The 15,530-nt window shown below is 46.8% G+C and overlaps 1 protein-coding gene across 4 annotated transcripts in view; it reads left to right on the forward strand.

Moving 5' to 3' along the window:
• The first annotated feature begins 8,712 nt into the window (after positions 1-8,712).
• Positions 8,713-15,530, forward strand: part of LOC142289985 (arf-GAP with SH3 domain, ANK repeat and PH domain-containing protein 3-like) — a 224,445-nt gene continuing 217,627 nt past the window's right edge. For 2 of the 4 annotated variants that reach the window (XM_075333929.1, XM_075333930.1), the window contains exons 1-2: positions 8,713-9,180; positions 10,455-10,527. In XM_075333929.1, the coding sequence (XP_075190044.1) occupies positions 9,058-9,180; positions 10,455-10,527 (196 nt within the window). In that variant the 5' untranslated portion in view covers positions 8,713-9,057. Of the gene's footprint in view, positions 9,181-10,454; positions 10,528-15,530 lie in introns of those variants that run through there. The other 2 variants (XM_075333933.1, XM_075333931.1) reach the window with 2 other exon arrangements.

The raw sequence follows: 15,530 nt of genomic DNA on the forward strand, positions 1-15,530 counted from the left end.
GGCGAGCTCCATGGAATACTGGAGCTGCCGGCAAGTCACAAATCACAGGAGACCGATGGAAGCAACGGTGGAAAAAGATGAAGACAACGGCAGGTGAGTATAAGACAGGGGTCAGGGGACTTACATTTAAAGCACCACTCCTGCGTTGCAATAATAAATAACTGGAGTGGTGCTTTAAGCTAGGTTCACATTAACACATTGCTCTCCACTAAGTACTACATTGAGGTTTCTGTTAGTGTCATAAAAAACAGACCATGTATTTGTGCATGTTTGAAAAAGGCGAATACTGCTAGGACGGAGGCCATACTGTGTTCACAGCAACTCCATCAATTACAGTCATGAGCAGGGCTAGATTAAGGTTGGTGGGGGCCCCGGGCAGAAAATCTGGTGGGGGCCCCATAACGTTAACATTTTTAGCCATAACAGTAGAGCGCGAACTGTAGCATTTAGATATAAATCCAATGAACATTTATCTTATCCTGTTGAGGAGAGCCATAAGATGAAATACTTAATTAACTTCTTGACAAGGGATTGTGGGAAATATGTCGATTTGCCTTAAGTAATTCAGGTTTCAGATCATATACATGACACAGATATAAAGGTGGCTGTCATTGCCTGTTTCTCCACACCTTGCCTGGAATGCAAGGAATGTCCAGGTGTAAGAAGATACCATATAAGGAAGACCCCTGGTCAAGCTAGAAGACATCACAGACCAAACCATCAGCATGGATCCACCAGATGACGTCCCTCCCATCACCATCACCATGGATCCATCCAATGATGTCATAGACCCGCCTACAATGACGCCCACCAATCAGCTCATGGACTAACACATTGTTCGACCTACTGACCAATGAACACATCCGGACATGCCCCTTTGCAAGGTTATATCAGAGCAAGCTCAGTTGTAATAAAGGCAGAGCATGGGCTGACTTCTGTCGAGGAAAGATGAATATCCGACTGTGTCTGATCTCATTTTTCAAGCATGCACTCGACCCACACCAATTAGGGAAGGCAGTAGGCAACTAGTGATCTCTGGTTAAGAGTTCACCTTAACAATCCTGATTTGCCACATTCAGATTTACAGTACTACAATACAGATACAGTCCAGGAAAACTCACAGCCGTCCCTTATACACACAGTACAATACAGACACAGTCCAGGATAACTCACAGCCGTCACTTATACACACAGTACAATACAGATACAGTCCAGGATCACTCACAGCCATCACTTATACACACAGTACAATACAGATACAGTCCAGGATCACTCACAGCCATCACTTATACACACAGTACAATACAGACACAGTCCAGGATAACTCACAGCCGTCACTTATACACACAGTACAATACAGACACAGTCCAGGATAACTCACAGCAGTCACCTATACACAGTACAATACAGATACAGTCCAGGATAACTCACAGCAGTCACCTATACACAGTACAATACAGATACAGTCCAGGATAACTCACAGCCGTCACTTATACACACAGTACAATACAGACACAGTCCAGGATAACTCACAGCAGTCACCTATACACAGTACAATACAGATACAGTCCAGGATAACTCACAGCAGTCACCTATACACAGTACAATACAGATACAGTCCAGGATCACTCACAGCCGTCACTTATACACACAGTACAATACAGACACAGTCCAGGATAACTCACAGCCATCACTTATACACAGAAAGTAGAGTTAAGGCTGCTTTACACGTTTCAATTACATATGCGATCTCGTATGCGATCGCACCCGCCCCCATCGTATGTGCGGAATGGGCAATTTGTTGCCCGTGTCGCAGAAACGAATAACCCCCGTCACACGTACTTAACTTCAAAACGACCTCGCTGTGGGCGGCGAACATCTACTTCCTGAAAGGGGAGGGACGTTCGGCGTCACAGCGACGTCACACAGCGACCGGCCAATAGAAGCGGAGGGGCGGAGATGAGCGGGACGTAAACATCCCGCCCACCTCCTTCCTTCCGCATTGCCGGCGGGAGCCGCGGGACGCAGGTAAGCTGTGTTCATCATTCCCGGGGTGTCACACGGAGCGATGTGTGCTACCTCAGGAACATTGAACAACCGGATGTTCAATTTTTAGAAATTGAACGACGTGTATGCGATCAACGTTTTAACGCACAATCAGGGTCGCACGTAGCTGTCACACACTACAATATCACTAACGATGCCGGATGTGCGTCACTTACGACGTGACCCCGCCGACATATCGTTAGATATATTGTAGCGTGTAAAGCCCGCTTTACTCACATATTTTTTATTGATCCCAATGTTAAGGCAGCCAGGGCCAGCTCCAGGTTTTTGTGGCCTCCGGGTGAAAGAGTCTCAGTGGACCCCATCCACACATAGGCACGCACATACACATACAGGCATACGTACATATACATATTTGAAGACAAATTCAGAAAAATACATATAAACAGACAAATATATGCACAGTCATATACACTGACATACATGCAGACACAGACACATTAGGGCTAGTGCGCACGTTGCTTAATTCCATGCATTTACGCTGCGTATAGCATCGCAGTGTAAATGCATGCATCCTGCGTCCCCTGCACAATCTATGTAGATTGTGCATGATACGTGCGCACGTTGCTTTTATGAACGCAGCGATTTGGGTGCTAAAATGTTGACCCAAATCTGTGCGTTCAAACAATGAGCATGTCAATTATTCCGTGCGCTATGGATGCAGCTCCCACTCTGTCTATGGTGGGGGCAGCAGCCAGAGCGCATGAAATCGGCTTTTTTTGTACAGAAAAACTGCATCTATTCTGCAGTGTTTCTGCAGCGATTTCACGCGCACATGTGCTGTCAAATCGCTACAGAATATTCAGCAGTTACGTGCGCATGAGCCCTTACAGGTATTAATATGGGGAAGTCGCCAGCAGCCTCACTCACCTCTCCCGCTTGTTTCCGTCCAGCTTCTTCAGGACATGTGGCTGTGTTTCACGATGGCTGTCACTAACAGACATGACTGCACACTGACAGCACTGCTGTATATACATCACAGGAGGGGCTGGGGGCTACAATATATACATTACAGGAGGGGCAGGGGGCATAGACGTTACTGGAGTAGTAAACAGCTCTGGTGGTGTACTCATTACTGGGATGGGTGACATAGCGCTCTGGGGGACCCATATAGTTCTGGGGGGGCCACACAGACTGCTCTAATTCATATACACACACACACACACACACACACACACACAGTACTGCTTCTTACACACACAGCTCTGACACACACACACAAATACAATGCACCCACCCACCACCCCCTACACACACACACACACATGTAACGTGGCACGGGGTGGTAGTCGTGGGCGAGGTATTTGTCTGCTGCACCCCGGCACGCTACATGAAAATGGAAGTCCTGGCTGGGTGGTGTTGCATTCTGGAGGCGATACGCCTTTGCAGGCCGCATGTTGCCGATGGTTTGGGCTGGCCAGGACCAGATGGTACACAGCTCATTGAGGGAGACCACAAGTTCATAAAAAATGTCATTTTACTGAACATAAACTTGTCAACACCAATGTACATTAGATAGTGGACATAAGTCTTCTTACATGTTTCAGGGTCACAGAGGAGCATACAACCTTCCGTTCAGTTGTTCCAACCTCCATAAGTCCTTTTCTTGCCTTCACTACCCAGCCTAGTATCACATCACAGTCCTTGGAAGACTTTCTCCTCCTCAAGCAGTTCCACGCTTTTCCCTCTTAGAGAGATTTTGCCAATATGGCTGGACCGAGCTATAAGCTCCTCAAGACGCCTCAGGGACACCTGCTTAAGACACTCACGTCGTTCCTTGTCCCGCTCTGTCTTGCACTAGACTTGTCATTCTCTGTCAGTCATTCCTTCTTTTCCTCGGTCACACTATTCAATGTCATGGTCTCCCTCTTTTCTTGTCACCCATATCATGCGGCTCTGCTTCTCCTCAGACCTGACGTCTGTTCCTGTCACAGGCTAGGCCCTAACTGACGTTTCCACAGCAACCGTTTTTCTCCCTATTGGCTAATCCTAGAATCCCAGCTGTCATCTGTTTGTCACCGGACAGATTTAACTTTTCACCTGCACCTATAACACTAATAATACCTTATTCAGCATTATTCATTATACACTACATAACATTACACCTTATACCAATACACATACTGTACATTACATCTTCAATACTGCTACACCTCTACATAGTAACATTCTGTACTTTGCTACATCTTATACATTACAATGTGCATAAAACTCTAATACATCCTTATAAAATACTATAAAGATTAATAAACACGTTTTACAACCATGTTATGTCTTCTGGGGGGTTTCTTCTCACGGGGGCTCGACCACATTACACACACACACACAAACACACACACACAATGCACCCACCCATCACCCCCTATATATATACACACACACACACACACACACACAATACAATACACCCTCTGTTACCCCTCCTCCCACACACACACACAATACAATGCACCCTCCATTACCCCTCCCCCCCACATACACACAATACAATGCACCCTCCATTACCCCTCCCCCCACACACAATACAATGCACCCTCCATTACCCCTCCCCCCACACACAATACAATGCACCTCCCATTACCCCTCCCCTCACACACAATATAATGCACCCCCCATTACCCCTCCCCACACACACAATACAATGCAACCCTCATCACCCCCTACACAAACAAATTACACTGCCCCATCCCTCGGAATACAGTACTCCTCCATTGCCTCTCACAAAGCTGTGCTCTTTCACAAATGTTCCCCGTTGTGTCCTCAGCCCCTCTCCACTCATCCCCATTAATTAAACCTGTCTCTTCAGCTCCTTCATGGAGCACTCGCTTCCTTATGTCTCCTGTGTGTGGCGCCCGCAGCACTGTGATGACGTCAGCAAGGTGCTGATCTCATCACGTTTCTGCACGTCGGGGGCGGGGCCCAGTCCCGGCGCGCTGTTCAAATGTATTTACGTCTGAAAGACGCAAATACATTTGAATAGGAAGAAGGAAGCTGCGGTCACCGCCACTGGCTCTGCTGTGCTCCTCCGCAGTGTGTACATGCCCGGCACACAGCAGAGCCGGCACAGCACAATGCGCTGACTCCTGCTAGTGTGCCTGGCATGTACACAGTGCAGAGGAGTGCGGCGGGGACAGCAGATACAGCGGCCACTACACCATGCCCAACCCCCCACTCGCTTGGTATGGCCGCAGCACATAGCAGGGAGCTCATTGGCAGTGCACACCTCTGACCCCGTAAGGGCAAGCACTGGTACTTCCGGGTCCGGGGTCAAACAGTCCTGTGCCCGCAGTTTGTTTTTGCGTCTTAAAGATGCAGATACAAATAAATGGCGGTGCGCCAACACCCCCCCTTTCCCCCGAAAACACAGCTGATTTATTAGACTGTCTTTAGGGGGGGGAGAGGGTGTGAAGAAAAAAAAAAAATGCGTCGCAAGTATGGCCCTGGTGGTAGAGGCCCCCTTGGAAGCTCTTTTGATGGGGGCCCCGGGGCTGAAGCCCCGCCTGCCCCGCCTATAATCCGGCCCTGGTCATGAGAATGGCTGGACTTCTCGTCCCAATACTATTTTTCAGGGATTCGGCAGAAACCCTCGGCTTGGTGCTATTATGTTCTTCACCATTTGACATCTGTATTATGATGATCTGCAGCAGCCGGAGAATTGAGAATAGTGCACACCGCAGCAAAGACAACTGCATAAGAACCATGTTACAAAAGCAATCTAGAACAGGCAGATTTCTTTTTGAAGGAGAAAATTGTTAACATGTTATGTTAGGGCATGTGAATGTAAGGGCACTTTCAACCTTGTGTTCAGCGCAATCCGCCGCTATGGAAAATAGCGCAGTCCGTTAACGGACTGCGCTCTTCTCCATAGACTTGTATTGGCGGCGCACTGTGACGCAAGTGTCTGCGTTGCATCCGCAGGCCGACGCTGAGTCGTTATTTTGACGCAGCGCCGGGCAGATGGAACGCTGCATGTAGCGTTTTTGGTGTTGTTAAAACAATGCACCTTGGCGGATTCCGTTGGAATCCGACAAGGTGTCTAATGATTGTCTATGGTGGCGGATTTCGCCACTATGCGCTAAGCGGCGGAATCCGCTGACAGATTCCGTCACGTTCTACTGCGCATGCTCAGCATGTCCAGTAGAACGATCTAAATTGTTTAAAATCACTCCTGGTCTCTTTATCTCTCTCTGTCGGTCTCTCCCTCTCACCCCCTCTCTCATATTCACCGATCACAGGAGCGGCGCTGCACAGCTGTCACACTGCTCTGGGGGCTTCTCTTTTTAAAATGCCGGCCGCTCATTATTCCATCTCGTATTCCCTGCTTCCCCCGCCCACCAGAACCTATGATTGGTTGCATTCAGACCCGCCCCCACACTGAATGACAGCTGTCTCACTGCAACCAATCACAGCTGCCGGTGGGCGGGTCTATATCATGCAGTACAATAAATAATTTTAAAAAAATGGCGTGCGGTTCCCCCCAATTTTGATACCAGCCAAGGTAAAGCCACATGGCTGAAGGCTGGTATTCTCAGGATGGTGAGCCCCACATTATGGGGAGCCCCCCAGCCTAAAAATATCAGCCAGCAGCCGCCCGGAATTGCCGCATCCATTAGATGTGACAGTCCCGGGACTCTACCCGGCTCATCCCGAATTGCCCTGGTGCGGTAGCAATCGAGGTAATAAGGAGTTAATGGCAGCCCATAGCAGCCACTAAGTCCTAGGTTAATCATGGCAGGTGTCTATGAGACACCCCTAATGATTAACCTGTAAGTGAAAGTAAATAAACACATACACCCGAAAAAATACTTTATTTGGAATAAAAGAAAAAAAAACACCCTTTTCACCAGTTTATTAATCCCCAAATAGCCCTCAAGGTCTGACGTAATCCAAACGAGGTCCCACGACACTTTCAGCTCTGCTACATGAAGCTGACAACAGAGAACAATTGTAGAAAAAGGGTTTCTATACCGCGCCAATGATCACAAGTCTGGAAGTCGGATTGATGTGGCTTTATTGTAGCATCGGTCTACGCGTTTCAGGAGCTCTGCTCCCTTCCTCAGGACCATAGAAACAACATCAAATCAAATCCCTCACATGAAGCTGACAGGAACGGCCATAGAACACTGCCGCTCTCTGTCAGCTCCAGGCAGCAACTGAAGTGAGTCGTGCTGTCAGCAGGGGCGTCACTGAGGTAGTATGTGCGGTGATGATGAGTGCGGTAGTGCCGGTGTGTGTGAGGTGATGATGAGTGCTGTAGTGCCGGTGTGTGTGCGGTGATGATGGGAGCAGTAGTGCCGGGGTGTGTGCAGTGATGATGAGTGCGCTAGTGCCAGTGTGTGTGCGGTGATAATGAGTGCGCTAGTGCTTGCATGTGTGCAGTAATGATGATGGGGGCGGTAGTGGCAGTGTGTGCAGTGATGATCATGGGTGCGATAGTGCCTGTGTGTGGGCGGTGATGATGAGTGCGGTAGTGCCTGCGTGTGTGCGGTGATGATGGGTGCGGTAGTGCCGATGTGTGTGCGGTGACAATGAGTGCGGTAGTACCTGCGTGTGTGCAGTGATGATGAGTGCGGTAGTGCCGGTGTGTGTGCGGTGATGATGAGGGCTCGCTCTCTCTCTCGGCTTAACGCAACACGTTATTTCACAGGAATCTGTTGCCTTTATATCCACACTATTTACAATGCATCCGTCACATGCATCACACAACGCATTGCGACGGATGCCAAACGACGCAAGTGTGAAAGTAGCCTTAAGGGGGCTTTACAAGCAGCGACATCGCTATTGATGTCGCTCGTGAAAGCACCCGCCCCCGTCATTTGTGCGTGACGGGCAAATTGCTGCCCGTGGCGTATAATATCGCTAGGAGCCATCACACATACTTACCTTCCTAGCGTCGTCGCTGTGGCCGGCGAACAGCCTCTTTTCTAAGGGGGCGGTTTGTGCGGCGTCAGAGCGACGTCACACGGCAGGCATCCAATAGAAGCGGAGGGGCGGAGAGCAGCCGCATGGAAGTCACGCTCACCTCGTTGCCGGAGGACGCAGGTATGGTGCTGTTTGTCGTTCCCGGGGTGTCACACGCTATGTGTGCTGCCTCAGGAACGACGAACAACCTGCGTCCAGAACAAGCAATGACATTTGGGAAATAGATGACGTGTCAACAATCAACGATTTGGTGAGTATTTTGCATCGTTAGTGGTCGCTTGTACCTGTCACACGCAACAACGTCGCTAATAAGGCCGGATGTGTGTCACAAATTCTGTGACCCCAACGACATCTCGTTAGCGATGTCGTTGTGTGTAATGGGACCTTAAGGGTGTATGTGGGTTAGGGTAGAGCCCCTTATTCAGGGTATCGTGTGCAATCTGTGAGGAAAGACAACAAAGGTGGATTTCTTTAGATCATATAATAAACGTGATACATGTAATAAGGCCCCTAGAGGAGCTCGCTCCCTCCTGTACAGCATAGGGGAAGAAGCCAGGTAAGCACACACCACAGGTCACATACTTCTGCAGAAAACATGCTCAGACTCTGCTCCTTAGACCAACTGCTCATGTGACTGGGATAGGCCTGGAGAGGAGGGAAGAAGGAGGGGGAGAAGTAAGGAGGGAGACACAAGAGCCCCCTCCCCTGTGAAGTGACTCTTGAAGACAATCCTTTTGATGGGTGCACTGCTATTCCGACCCAGGCAGAGTATCAACACATGATCTGGATTATAGGAAAAAGCCACTCAAATAACAGAAAGTGAAATCTACCAGGCGGCAGAGGTACAGATCATTGTGTTATGGTGCCAACTTCTCTGGCTGTCTAGCCAAAGAGGAGCCCATCGGATCCCTGCCATCAGAAGTCACTGCCCTGTAATGCAGAAAGGCACTGCACAGTGTATGGGAAGTGTCCTGCAGCTGTGTGAGACTAGTCCTTAGAGTTGGCAGCACTGTGCCCAGTGCTGGGGGCACCACACATCTACTCAGGCTCCTGAAGAAGTTGGGCACTATGCTGGATTCTACTCCAATGTCACTATTCCAGGAGGTCTCCTCAGAACATCTCCAAGGACCATTGGCCAGTATCCTGGGCAGAGTCCAGACGTGCAGGCAGGGAGTGAGTGCCCTGGAAGAGGTGGGTGCAATGCCAGTTATCTGTATATGTATCCGGGTGTTTCACAGCTTATGCATGGCATGCTTATCACCATTTTCAATACATTTCTTTGTTTATTGCCCTTCTTTGTTTTGGTTGTGGTCTCCCCTTGTGTCATTATGTCACACCTTTGGGACAGGAGGGTGTGTTCGGTCAGGGTGAGCCCTAGTGAAGATGATGTCACCCAAATGAAAGGGGCTATATTTCCGCATGTCAGTGGTCATAAAGTATGGAATTCCCGCACCTCCCTGATATAACTCCTTACATACCTCTCCTTTCTTACTGCACTGTCAGATAGCAACGTGGAACTTCCACACAGTCACATTAATGTCATTGGGATGGAAGAGCCATCAAAAGTATGTATCCAGCCTGGTCCCCAACAGCTACACACAGACAATGGCTACAAAACAGCCTGCATGGGCTTCTATGGAAGGAAAAAGATAGCGCCACGACCCAAAATGCCCAGAATCCTGCAGTTATTCAGCTATGGCCTTACTGATATATAGTTATCTTCCACAATATCACGCTTGTTGCCCCATATATTCCCTTCTGATCAGTATTTGGAAATCATGATTGTTCTAGTTACTCATAACAATTAGTGTAAAACTTTTAATGTCCACACTGTACTGGAAATATGCTAATAAAAGGACTCAGTCACCAGGTTTTTGCCATCTAATCTGGGAGCAGTATAACGTAGGGGCAGAGATCCTGATTCCAGCGGTGTCACTTACTGGGCTGCTTTTTGTAGTTTTGATAAAATCACTGATTAATCAGCAGTAGATTATCTGTTGCCAGATAGCCCAGCATATTCATGAGCTCTATATAACTGCTAGATCTGCAGCAGAGAAAACATTGATTTTATCAAAATGACAGCAAACAGCTCAGTAAGTGACACATCGCTGGAATCAGGGTCTCTGTCTCTACATTATGCTGCTCTAAGATGGGGGAGCAGAACCCTGGTTACAGATTCTCTTGGGGTGAGATTTTGTGTTTGGTGTAATTATGCTACAGAAGACTTTCTGCCACTACCTTACTACTAATCATAAAACATGGATGGAGGGGTAGGTTGAAGTCGTCCCCCCCCCATAGTCCAGCTTGTGGTGAGGAGAAATATGACATTTTTTGTGTGACTTTTTTGCCTTTACGTTTACATTAGTGCAACCCAATGTTCTTCAAATTTCTCAAAATTGCTCTGCCCCTGAATATCTTGATTTACTCTTAATATTATTTTCTCATGGTTGATTTTTTACTAATAGAGTTTGGAGACAGACCTACAGGTTCTGGGCTTGATCCGGAAGAGCGTTAGATCCGTCTATACTTCAGGGCTCTGTGAGTATATTGGAGCATATAAGTATTTGTGTGACTGCAGAAGATGGTTTCCCTTTTCTATATGTACTAAGGTCCAGCCTTTGACCACTGTGATTCTGACAAGCAGCTGCCAGACACCTATAGTGGTTATTATCTTACCTGGAGCAGACGCTCTGGTTGACATTAAAAGGCAGTTCCAACTAGTGACATGGTTTGCATCACTGGTCCGAACGTTCTGCCATTCTCCTAACAGAGACAACTTTGCCTCTGCAGTTGGGAAAAGTGCAGAGGCACTGACGCTGGCTGAATCCAGCAATCAGGACATCCTCAGAGTGCTGTGAGCAGGCTCTTCAGCATAAAGCTTGCCTTCATGCTCCTTACCTAGGTAAATGGCCACAAGCTGTAATATTATAAAAATCTATCTGTTCTTGAGAATGGAGAAAATTTTTAATGGGAGGTAACGTCCAATGTTGCTTGTTTTTCCAAGTACTTTGCAATTTTACCTAAGGGGCACTTTGCACGCTACGACATCGCAAGCCGATGCTGCAATGCCGTGCGCGATAGTCCCCGCCCCCGTCGCAGCTGCGATATCATGGTGATAGCTGCCGTAGCGAACATTATCGCTACGGCAGCTTCACATGCACTCACCTGCCCTGCGACGTCGCTCTGGCCTCCTTATTAAGGGGGCGGGTCGTGCGGCGTCATAGCGTAGAAGATAGTCATAGAAGCGGAGGGGCGGAGATGAGCGGGACGTAAACATCCCGCCCACCTCCTTCCTTCCGCATAGCCGGCGTGAGCCGCGGTGACGCAGGTAAGCTGATGTTCCTCGCTCCTGCGGCTTCACACACAGTGATGTGTGCTGCCGCAGGAACGAGGAACAACATCGTAACATCGGTATTTCCCAATTCATGGAAATGACCGACGCTACACCAATGATACGATTACGGCGCTTTTGCGCTCGTTAATCGTATCATAAATGATTTACACACTACGATATCGACTGCGACGCCGGATGTGCGTCACTTTCGATTTGACCCCACCGACATCGCACCTGCGATGTCGTAGTGTGCAAAGTGCCCCTAAGGCTACTTTCACATTTCTGTCTTTTACCCCCAGTCATAATCCGTTTTGTGACTGATGCGACTGATCCGTCGCAGATAGTGGTAAAAATGATGCGACGGATGCAGTGAAAAAACTGATCCGCTGTACTATATTTTTCTCTTGGGAACTACCGACGGATGCCGACAGATCCGTCGTTGTCCGTTTTTTCGACGCACAGAAAAAACGTTGCATTGTGCATTGCTTATTAATACAAGTCTATGGGGAAAAAAACGGAATCCTGCATATTATTTTGCAGGGTACCGTATTTCCTCAAGGCGACGGATTGTGACTGATGCAAAATAACGCAAGTGTGAAAGCAGCCTAGGAATTTGAGACAATCCCGTTAATCTGAAGACCAATTACTGTAGATGGGCTGAAAATTGGCAAACGTTCATCATAGGCTCCTTTTAACAATTTTCGGATTAGTCTATGATTGAGCCCGTTCGATTGCTGAGCCATTAAATTATTGATGACAGCATATCGCCTCATGTAACAGGGAACATGCTGCAGACAATATGAATGCTGTATGTGGGACAAGACAATTTATGGTGAGAAAATAATCATTAAGTTTGATTCCTCTTGTGAATGAGCAAAAAACTAAAGCTGATGACTTGTATTTAAAATGTGAATAAAAATCTGAGCCTTTAAATTCACATTAGGCCTAAGACACAGGGCATGAAAATCGGACTGAGTGGAATGCGATAAAACATCGCACTCCACTCCGACCAATATTAACCTATGTCAAAGCACCCATGAGCGATTATTTTTTCGGCCCCAATCGAACCGAGAAAATAATCGCTGCATGCTGCGATTGTAATGCGATTATTCTTTCTCTCGCAACCTATTCAAGTCTATGGGGCGAGACAAAGATCGCACTGCACTCACAGTACACCGGTGTACCGCGAGTGCAGGGAAAATGGCAAAAGCCGGCTACGGAGGAGAGAGGGAGATAAATCCCTCCCTCTCCTCCGTACTGGCCCGCCCCTCCTCAGTGCCGGCCGGTCCGCCCCCCGCAGCTGAGGTCCGATCGCATGATCGGACCTCAGTCGCAGTGACACTCGCATGACACTAGGCTCCTGCTGTGCTGCCAGCGTGAGCCGAGTGTCATGCGAAGATCGCATTAGTACCCGTGTGGCACCAGCCTTAATGTTTACTGCCAGCTTAAAGGGATAGTCCACTACTCAGACAACCCCTTCTCAATTACTTTATTTCTCCTTGTAAAATAAAAACATACTCCCCTCCATTGCTAGTGCTGTTCCAGCAATGTGTGTCCCAGGCCTTGTGTGACATTGTTAGGTCTCGTGGCTAATCAGTGGCTGCTTTATTATCATTTTCTTCTGACGTATCTGACATTCAGAGGAAGTCAGTGAGCAGCTTCAGCACAAACTTCTCGTTGTCAGTTTGGTCCAAAGGACATGAAGTGAAGTGACCGATGACTGGCTGCACAGCTCATGTGGCATAACAATGTCACGCGAGCCCTGGCACACACATTACTGGAACGTCGATGTCAATAATGTCATGATCATTATATAAACTATAAAGGAATATACACTCCCTGACAAAAGTTCTGTCTCTTATCCATGTTCTGTAAATAAAAGCTTATAACCTGACTTTAAATTCATCCATTGGTTTCATAAATTACTCTTTTGTAAGCTGAAACCCTCCCAAATTTGGTTTAGGTTATGAAAATAAAGTTGCTGCAAAGCTGAAATATTGATCATTTAATGTACAGTACACAGAAAGGTCAGATTTTGGCAAGACAAAAGTTTTGTCGCCCACAGAAAGTAATGTGAAATTCAAACAAATAATGAACTTCTAATACAAAGATATGTTGCATAACATTGGTGAATGACGTGGTGCTATTAGAGCATTATTTTGTGTGACCTCCATGAGCTTGAAGGATTGCATCCATGCGGTACAACAATGATTCATACAATTTATTGATGAAGTAATCAGGAATAGCAAAGAATGCAGTCTTACATACCTCCCAGAGTTCATCTAGATTCTTTGGTTTTGTCTTCCAAGCTTCCTCTTTCATCCTACCCCAAACATGCTCAAAGATATTCATGTCTGGTGACTGGGCTGGCCAGTCTTTGAGCACCTTGATCTTCATTCCCAGGAGGAACTTTGTTGTAGAGATGGATTTATGAGATGGAGCACCATCCTGCTGCAGAATTTGACCCCTTTTATGATTGGGAATGTAAAAGGTAGCTAATACGTCTAGATATTTTAGGCTATTGATATTGCCTTCCACCTTGCAAATGTTTCGCACACCTCCATACTGAATGTAACCCCAGACTATGATCTTTCCACCACCAGACTTAACTGTTTTCTGGATCCATACAGGCTCCAGTAGGTCTCCTGCAGTATTTGCGGTGGCTGTGGTGTAATTCAACTGAAGATTCATCAGAGAAATCCACCTTCTGCCACTTTTTCAGCATCTATCTGTTTAGCAGGCTGTGGGACTTGGCAAATGCCACACGGTTTTTTAATTGCTTTTTGTTGAGTGTTGGCTTCTGGGCACTGATTCGACCATCGAGGCCATTTTGAGACAGAATCCTGCAAACTGTTCTAGTTGACACAGGGACTTGAGGTGACCAGGCATTTTGGAGCTCTGCTGCAGTGGAAGAGGGGTTGGCTTTGGATTTTCTAACCAATAAATGTTCCTCCTGAACAGTTGTCTTGCGGGGTCTGCCGGACCTGGACTTGTAAAAAACATCTCCAGTCTCTTCAAATCTTTTTTTAATTCTTTGTACTTGACGCTGAAACACATTAAAGGTGCCAGCCACCTCTCCAGTGGATCTGGTCTTCAGCCTCTTGATAATCAAGGCTTTGGTCGCAGGGTGGATTTTTGGCATGTTGTCAGAGGTCAAGTTGCTGTTCAAGTGAAGGTCAGCGGTGCTGGGTTTCTTTTTACACAACCACTAATTAACCGATCATTTAGTGAGCACAGGTGAGGATGTAAACTAGGAATGGGTGCATTAAATGACAAGGCGACAAAACTTTTGTCTTGCCAAAATCTGACATTTCTGTGTTCATTAAATGATCAATATTTCAGCTTTGCAGCAACTTTATTTTCATAACCTAAACCAAATTTGGGAGGGTTTCAGCTTTCAAAATAGTAATTTATGAAACCAATGGATGAATTTAAAGTCAGGTTATAAGCTTTTATTTACATAACATGGATAAGCAACAGAACTTCTGTCAGGGACTGTATACCCACATAGGAAATGCAGAGCCTCAAGAGAAACATATTATATTGGCTCTTAAGGTTCATGATTCCAAGGAAATAAAAAATAAGGACCCTGGGTCTTTAACGTCACACAGAAATCTGAAGAGTGAAAAGCTGGGCTTAAACGAGTTATTTACCATGCAACCCTTCTGAATTGAAGCCATTGTGATAAAGTTGCAGCTGCTCAGATGACTGGCTGTCCACATATTATTTCAGGGATCTTACGCTGCCAGAGTTGTAGCTACCAATGTTCAGTCTTTTCAGGCTAATGGTCAGGGCCATCCCATCAGAACATTACTAAAATAGTAATTTACTTAAAATGTTTTTTCCCACCACAGATTTTGAAGCAATAATATTTGATAGATGGGAAAACAGGTTAGACATTGCTGGCACATCCCAGATTAAAGAGACTACCTGAATCCTATTAAAGGCATTCAATCACATGTTATAGAAGTAATGATTCTATGATTTTGGCAGGCCTAGTTAACTATCTAATGTATACAAGGGTCTTTTAACTCTTACCCAATCAATGATTCGGGGGAGAGAAGGATCGGGTAGATTGTCTTTAGTGCCTGATCCTTTTGCTCCACTGCTATAGGAGTCTGGCACCAGCTTACTCTGCTGTTCCCATTGAAAACACATGAACGTTTGGCTCAGTCGAGCTTTCATGGTTATGTGGGGCATGCTTTGC

The sequence above is a fragment of the Anomaloglossus baeobatrachus genome, chromosome 2, assembly GCF_048569485.1.
Source record: "Anomaloglossus baeobatrachus isolate aAnoBae1 chromosome 2, aAnoBae1.hap1, whole genome shotgun sequence".
NCBI lineage: Eukaryota > Metazoa > Chordata > Amphibia > Anura > Aromobatidae > Anomaloglossus > Anomaloglossus baeobatrachus.